We start from the raw sequence: 7899 nt of genomic DNA, 5'->3' as shown, positions 1-7899 counted from the left end.
TTGGAATAGTGTTCTGATACAGCTTTGTTTGTGTGTGTTGGGATGGTTGCGGGTGTAGTTAAGTATTTGGTCAGTGTTTGTCGGTTTTCTGTATAGGCAGGTTTGTAGTTCTCCATTGTCCGTTCTTTCGACTGTGATGTCCAGGAATGTGAGTTTGTTGTCGGTTTCATCCTCCTTAGTAAACTTTACGCCTGTGAGGGTGTTGTTGATGATGTTAAATGTCTCTTTTATCTTGTTTATTCAGGACATAAATGATATTCAAGAATTTTGGGGGATGTGGGAAGCAGAAGTGTTGACAATGTTGACGAAAGCAAGACCACCTAAGTCTGAGTTGCACTGTACAGTGATATTTGATGAGTCCCAGGATGAGGTGTTAGAGAGGCAGTGGCAGCAGGAAGTCACTGCTCCATAACATTTGAGAAGTGAAGCAATAGTATTAGGGGAGCAGGGAGTGATCCTGCAATAGAGAGAAATGCGTTCCTGGAAAAGTGGTATGGAGTACCAGGTGCCGCACCACACGTAACCTCATTGGAAATAAGGGATATCAATCTAAAGACTTAGGTCCTATGACCAGGCGTGTAGAAACAGTGAGGAAATTACATATGCTCACGTCAGGGGTTTGGGAATCTGGGGATGGCAGCTATATTAAAATCCTAGCATGCTGCAACTTGACAGGGAATCCAAAGGAAGGCAAGGTAACACCCCAGCGGAGCATGCCAGTGACAGTGGAGGAAGGTGATCAATATGGTAATGAGCAATTGGATGCATTACTAGCCACTTTGTGGTCACAGCATGATACAGATCTGGGGAGAGTGAAATCAGCTAGCCCAGTAGAAATAAGGTTGAAACCAGGAGCTGGGACAGTAGTGAACTTTATTCGTCAGAAATTTATCCTAAGGTTTGGTATACCATCAGAACTTAGTTCAGACAATGGGTCTGCCTTCATCAGAAAGTAGTTAAGTTGGTGCTGCACTTTTTGAGAATCAGAGGTCTGGGTGTGTGTATCATCCCCAGTTACAGGCTCCTCTGAACAAACTCCACACAGACAGTTGCCTGAGGTTGGAAATGAACCCGGGTTCCTGGGACAACAATGTTCCCCAAACATCACACAAACCCCACCTTTTTCTGCCAATCTAAGGCCTGTCTGTTTTGCCATTTCATTTTGGTCATAGCATCCAATTGTTCTCCCAAGGCCACAAGAGCATCATCAGTATAATTGATAAATCTCTGCTGGTTGTAATAAATGTAATTAATTAATTCAGCATTCTTGCTAACCCCTATCCAGATTACAGAGGAGTAAGTGCTGGATGTCTTGAAACAGTTAAAGGTGGATAAATCCCCAGGACCTGATCAGGTGTACCTGAGAACTCTGTGCAAAGCTAGAGAAATGATTGCTGGGCCTCTTGCTGAGATATTTGTATCATCGATAGTCACAGGTGAGGTGCCGGAAGACTGGAGGTGGCCACTGTTTAAGAAGGGCGGTAAAGACAAGTCAGGGAACTATAGACTGATGAGCCTGACCTCAGTGGTGAGCAGGTTGTTGGAGGGAATCATGAGGGACAGGATGTACATGTATTTGGAAAGGTAAGGCTTGATTAGGGATGGCTTAGTGCATGGGAAATCATGTCTCACAAACATGATTGAGTTTTTTGAGGAAGTAACAAACAAGATTGATGAGGGAAGAGCAGTAGATGTGATCTATGTGGACTTCAGTAAGGCGTTCAACAAGGTTCCCCATGGGAGACTGATTAGCAAGGTTAGATCTCACAGGGAGAACTAGCCATTTGGATACAGAACTGGCTCAAAGTTAGAAGACAGAGGGTGGTGGTGGAGGGTAGTTTTTCAGGTTGGAGGCCTGTGACCAGTGGAGTGCCACAAAGATCGGTGCTGGGTCCTCTACTTTTTGTCAATCACATAAATGATTTGGATGTGAGCATAAGAGTACAGTTAGTATTTTTGCAGATGACACCAAAATTGGAGGTGTAGTGGACAGCGAAGAGGGTTACCTCAGATTACAGCAGGATCTGGACCAGATGGGCCAATGGGCTGAGAATTGGCAGATGGAGTTTAATTCAGATAAATGTGAGGTGCTGCATTTTGGGAAAGCAGCTCTTAGCAGGACTTCTACACTTAATGGTAAGGTCCTAGGGAGTGTTGCTGAACAAAGAGACCTTGGAGTGCAGGTTCATAGCTCCTTGAAAGTGGAGTCACAGGTAGGTAGGCTAGTGAAGAAAGTGTTTGGTACGCTTTCCTTTATTGGTCAGAGTATTGAGTAGAGGAGTTGGGAGGTCATGTTGCGACTGTAGAGGACATTGGTTAGGCCACTGTTGGAATATTGCATGCATTTCTGGTCTCCTTATTATCGGAAAGATGTTGTGAAACTTGAAAGGGTTCAGAAAAGATTTACAAGGATGTTGCCAGGGTTGGAGGATCTGAGCTACAGGGAAAGGCTGAACAGGCTGGGACTGTTTTCCCTGGAGCGTCGGAGGCTGAGGAGTGACCTGTTAGAGTTTTGCAAAATTATGAGGGGCATGGATAGGGTAAATCGGCAAAGTCTTTTCCCTGGGGTCAGGGAGTCCACCGCTAGGAAAACGCTGTAACTTGCGTGTTTTGCACTTCTTATGCACTTTATGCCGTGTACGAGTGTGGAATCTGTGCTGTCAATGTAGCACCCTCTGTCCCGGAGAAACCCTGTCTCATTTTTACTGTATCAGTTGTATGTGGTAGAAATGACAAATTAAAAGGCTACTCTCGTTCCTGCACTGTCGCCGGGTGAAAATCCTGGAACGCCCTTTCAGACAGTATCACAGCTGCCTGCACTCTAAGTACAGCAGTACAAGGAAACAACTAACTGTGCTGGCCAATCTGTTCAAACACATTTTGGCCGCAGTAGCATTTGAACTCTTGTCTTCAGCATTCCACCATCCACAGCACTCTATTTAGTACCGATCCTTATTGATCTTCCATCCCAACCTCCCTCCATCTCCCTCGCCAGCCCTCTATTCCTGTAATTTGAGGATTAGGCCCATCCCCCTCCTGCTTCCCGCTATTTCCTGTGACAGTCGGAACCCAGCTCTGCAGACCGATGAAGATGTTCGCCTTTTGTCTCCTTTGCGCTTTGCAGGTTCTCTCTGACTCGGCTTCAGGTAAAACCATCTCTAACAGTCTCTTTAAACCGACAGTGACTGATTCGGATGAAAACAAACTGAAACGATGACACAAAGAAATGCTCTCGGGGAGATCTGGGAATCGGCAGTGCCAAGAGTTTATAAAACTCGATGTTTTGATCTTGTAGTCTGTGATGTAGCCGCCCAGTATGAGGGAATGTTCACTGAGTTGGGAGTGGGTTTACACAGGATGATATTTCCACGCAGTTTGAGTTTCCGTTGGAGCCGCCTGACTTTTTCCGATCCATTCCCGTCTAGTTTACACGGTCTCCGGGGCAGATTCCTACCCGGCTCCGTGACTGACACCGTGTTGCTGAGGCATGAGTTACCCCCCCCCCCCCCCCCAGTATCCCAGCGCCTGCAGCTCGGTCCCAGGCACTGGCTGGGAATCAGGACTGACTGAGAGGGGGAGAGGAATGGAACAGGGTGAGGTCATTCTCAGAGAAACAGATTCGTTTAAAAAAAACTGGAGCCGGCTTGTTTCAGGTTTTGTTTCAGAGGCTATGTAAGGCGAAGTTTACAAAGATTGTCTAATAGGAAGAAAGCTGGGAAGCAAGAGAGGGAATTTTCAGTTATTATTTTTTTCTGTTGGGATGTAGCTGGCCTCACCCTTGTTAACCAGAAAGTTGTGAATTCTCTGCTGCGTGAAAGCAACTAAAGCGCAAACATCGAATGTTTTCGAAAAGGAGGCAGATATAGTTCCCTTAGGGCTAAAGGGATCAAAGGATTTGGAAAGATTTGGGGGTGGCACACTGGTCAGCACTCAGGACCAGGGTTTGATTCCAGCCTCAGGCGACTGTGTGGAGTTTACAAAGTTAAAAATAACCTGATGAAGGAGCGGTGCTCCAAAAGCTAGTGTGCTTCCACTTAAACCTGTTGGATTATAACCTGGCTTTGTGTGATTTTTCTTTTAACTATGTGGAGTTTGCATAGTCTCCCTTTGTCTGTGTAGTTTCCTCCAGGTGTTCCGGTTGCCTCCCACAGTTCAAAGATGTGCAGGTTAGGGTGGGTTGGCTGTGCTAAGTTGACCCTTAGTATTCAGGGATGTGTAGGTTAGGCGTATTAGTTGGGAGAATGTAAGGGAATGGGTCTGGATGGGTTACTCTTAGGAGGTTGGTGTGGGCTTTTGGGCTGAAGGGTATGTTACCACGCTGTAGGGATTCCAGAGAAAGTGGGAACAGGGTTCGAAGTTGGATGATCAGCCATAATCACATTGGATGGTGAAGTGGACTGAACGGCCCAGCCCAGGTCTGATTTCCTGTGTTTCCAGTTGCCACAGTAGTTGGTTGCCTCCATCTGGGGCAGAGACATCCACAGTGTGGTTGGGGAGGGAGTTCCAGGGTTTTAACCTAGTGATCGCGAAGAAACAACAGTTTCAAGGTGGATTGTTAATGGAGTTGTAAGCCCACCAGAGTCATGTAAAATAAGTGGCAGATCCCGATTCCAATGTTCCTGCCGTGATTCTTGATAGACTGGCAGGAGGCTGGAAGAACACAGCAAGCCAGACAGCATTAGGAGGTTGAGAAGTCGAGGTTTTGGGTATGATGGGTGATGGCATTTGTTTTGAGAGGACTTGGATATAAAAGCAGGGATGTACTTCTATATAAGGCTCTGGTCAGACCACGTTTGGAATATTGTGAGGGATTTTGGGCCTCATACCTCAGGAAGGTTCACAAGAATTGTCCCAGGAATGAAAAGCTTAACACATGAGGAACGTTTGAGAACTCTGGGTCTATACTCGATGGGGTTTATAAGGATCTAATCGAAACCTGGAGAATACTGAATGGCCTGGACAGAGTAGATGCTGGGAAAATGCTTCCATTGGTACGAGAGACTAGACCCAAGGGCACAGCCTTAGAATAAAGGAAAAACGTTTAGAATGGAGATTAGGAGAAATTTCTTTAGCCAGAGAGTGGTGAATCTATGGAATTCATTGCCATAGAACGGTGTAGAGGCCAGGTCATTAAGTATATTTCAGACTGAAATGGATAGGTCTGTTATGGACCATGCCAGACCTCAAAACACTTCAAGAAAGTAGCCCAGACCCAGCTTTGCTACTTGTTTTAAGAAGGTGTAACGTGTATATTCCAGGAGGGATGCAGTTGATCGAACCACGTAATTTTAAACAAAATAGAACTTATTTACAAAATTACTGAATGAAAAACAAATAAAAGGGAACAGAATACTGAATAACTCAACTTATCCAAAAACCCAACAGATCATCCCAACTGAATGGTGCTGTTCCAAATACTTGTAATAATCCCAATAAACACGCCTTAGCACAAAAGGTAAAGTCAAGTACAGGAGAGAAGTCAGAGAGGGAGGTTAGCATAGATCTCCTTTTCTTGTGTCCAGCAGCCTCACAACTACTGCTTGCTAAGTAAGCCAAAAAAAGCTGAAAAAGCTGAGGTGGTAGAACTGGCTACATCCTCTTTCATTAGATTACATTAGATTAGATTCCCTACAGTGTGGAAACAGGCCCTTCAGCCCAACAAGTCCACACCGACCCTCCGAAGAGATGCAAAAAAATGGCTTTAGGAGAATGGTTCCAGGCATGAGGGAAGCCAGATGCATGGATAAATTGGAGAAGCTGGAGTCTTATAAAAGTGACAGTTGACAGAGTGTGTTAGGTGCAGAAGAAGACCATTCAGTTCATGGTATTTGCACTAGACCTTGGAATGAGCATTCCAGTTTTGTGCCCTTGTCTTCCATTTCTCCCATACCCTTTCACATTTCTCCTATTGAAATAATTGTCCAATGCCCCCTCAAGTGAAACTACCTCCATCGCATTTCCTGGCAGCACATTCCAGACCATTCACTCTTCCCAACGAACACAGGGAGACATATATGTACACGGAAACATAAAGAAACACACAATAACACGGACACATATATCGACACAATCACATGCAACGATAGAGACACATACACAGAGATAGGCACATGCAGGAAACAATGCCAGAAGTGCAGCTGCAGGTTGGCACACATTGCAGATGTCCATGCCCATAGATGCAAGCGCAGTGACATGCGTGAAGGCAAGCCCAGATAAATTGTTTCATTGTTCAAGTGGTTTTTAAAAACAGTTTTGCCTAACACAGTATCTGTTAGCTATAAACAAACTGGTTTTGGATTAGTGGTGCTGGAAGAGCACAGCAGTTCAGGCAGCATCCGAGGAGCTTTTGCCCGAAACGTCGATTTTGCTGCTCCTCGGATGCTGCCTGAACTGCTGTGCTCTTCCAGCAACACTAATCCAAAATCTGCAGTCATTGTTTTTATCTATAAACAAACTGGCTCCAGAACCCTCCCAAGTCCAGACTTTTCGGAGTCTCTGTCTCTTATGACCTCCTGAAAAGAAAAACCAAGGACACCATAATCTTGTTAAGGAGCAGCATCGTCACAGATTCTTGAGTATCAAGGGGATCAAGGGTTGTGGAAAGAAAGCGGGAGAATGGGGTTGAGAAACATATCAGCCATAATTGAATGGTGGAGTAGATTCGATAGACTGAATGGCCTAATTGTTGCTCCTAAGTGTTCTACTTTGATGGACTTATGATTCATGTTACTTCGAAGGAGTTCTTTCAAAGTCATTGTCTTTGTACCTTTCAAAAGGTAACCTGACACAAAGGAAAACGGTTGTAGTTGTTGGAGGCCAGTCATCTTAGCTCCAGGACAACTCTGTAGGAGTTCAGGAATAGACTGTAGGGACAGAGTGAATCTCAAGAAGAGTATAAAGGTAGTAGGAGTATACTCAAGAGGGAAATCAGCAAGGCAAAAAGGGGATATGTAATAGCTTTGATAAGTAGGGTTAAGGAGAATCCGAAAGGCTTCTACAGATAGTTAGTAACAAAAGAGTAACCAGGAGAGAATTGGGCCCCATAAAGATCAGCAAGGCTGTCTATATGGGAACTGCAGGAGATGGGTATTTCGCATCAGTGTTTATAGTGGAGATGGATATGGAAGCTACAGAACTTGAAAAGTGTCCGTATAACAGAGGAAGAGATGCTGGATGTCTTAAAATCCATAAAGGTGGATAAATCCCCAGGACCTGATCAGGTGTACCCTAGAACTCTATGAAAGCTAGGGAAGTTATTGCTGGACCCTTTGCTGAGATATTTGTATCGTCATAGATGAGGTGCTAGAGTTGGCTAATGTGGTGCTCTTATTTAAGAATGGTAGTAAGGAAATGCCAGGGAACTATTGACCAGTGAGCCCGACATCAGGAGTGGGCAAGTTGTTGGAGGGGATTCTGAGGGACAGGATTTACATGCATTTGGAAAGGCCATTACTGATTAGAGGAAGTCAACATGGCCTTGTGTATGGGAAATCATGTCTCATTAACTTGATTGAGTTTTTTGAAGAGGTTACAAAGAGGATTGATGAAGGCAGAGTATTGGATGTTGTCTGTATGTTTATCAGCAAGGTGGCATGGTAGAATGGTTAGCAAGATTAGATCACATGGAATACAGATAGAACTTGCCATTTGGATACAAGTTGTGCTTGTATCCAAATGGAAAGGTAGGAGACAGTGGGTTAGATGGAGGGTTGCTTTTCGGACTGGAGGCCTTTGACCAGTGCTGCTCCCCTGTTTTTTGTCATTTATATAAATGATTTGAACGTGAACATGAGAGGTATAGTTAGTAGGTTTGCAGATGACATCAAAACTGGAGGTGTAGTGGACAGCGAAGAAGGTTACTTCAGAGTACAACAGGACCAGATCGGCGTGGCAGATGGA

General features: G+C 44.8%; 1 protein-coding gene across 5 annotated transcripts in view; it reads left to right on the top strand.

Moving 5' to 3' along the window:
• The first annotated feature begins 2925 nt into the window (after positions 1-2925).
• The window catches only part of LOC122541373 (carcinoembryonic antigen-related cell adhesion molecule 2-like), a 68451-nt gene continuing 63477 nt past the window's right edge, over positions 2926-7899 (top strand). For 3 of the 5 annotated variants that reach the window (XM_043678091.1, XM_043678088.1, XM_043678090.1), the window contains exon 1: positions 2940-3146. In XM_043678091.1, the coding sequence (XP_043534026.1) occupies positions 3086-3146 (61 nt within the window). In that variant the 5' untranslated portion in view covers positions 2940-3085. Of the gene's footprint in view, positions 3147-7899 lie in introns of all 5 variants that reach the window. The other 2 variants (XM_043678087.1, XM_043678089.1) reach the window with 2 other exon arrangements.

Source organism: Chiloscyllium plagiosum, chromosome 37 (assembly GCF_004010195.1).
Source record: "Chiloscyllium plagiosum isolate BGI_BamShark_2017 chromosome 37, ASM401019v2, whole genome shotgun sequence".
In the NCBI taxonomy this organism is placed as follows: domain Eukaryota; kingdom Metazoa; phylum Chordata; class Chondrichthyes; order Orectolobiformes; family Hemiscylliidae; genus Chiloscyllium; species Chiloscyllium plagiosum.
This window is presented reverse-complemented; position numbering and strand designations above follow the sequence as displayed.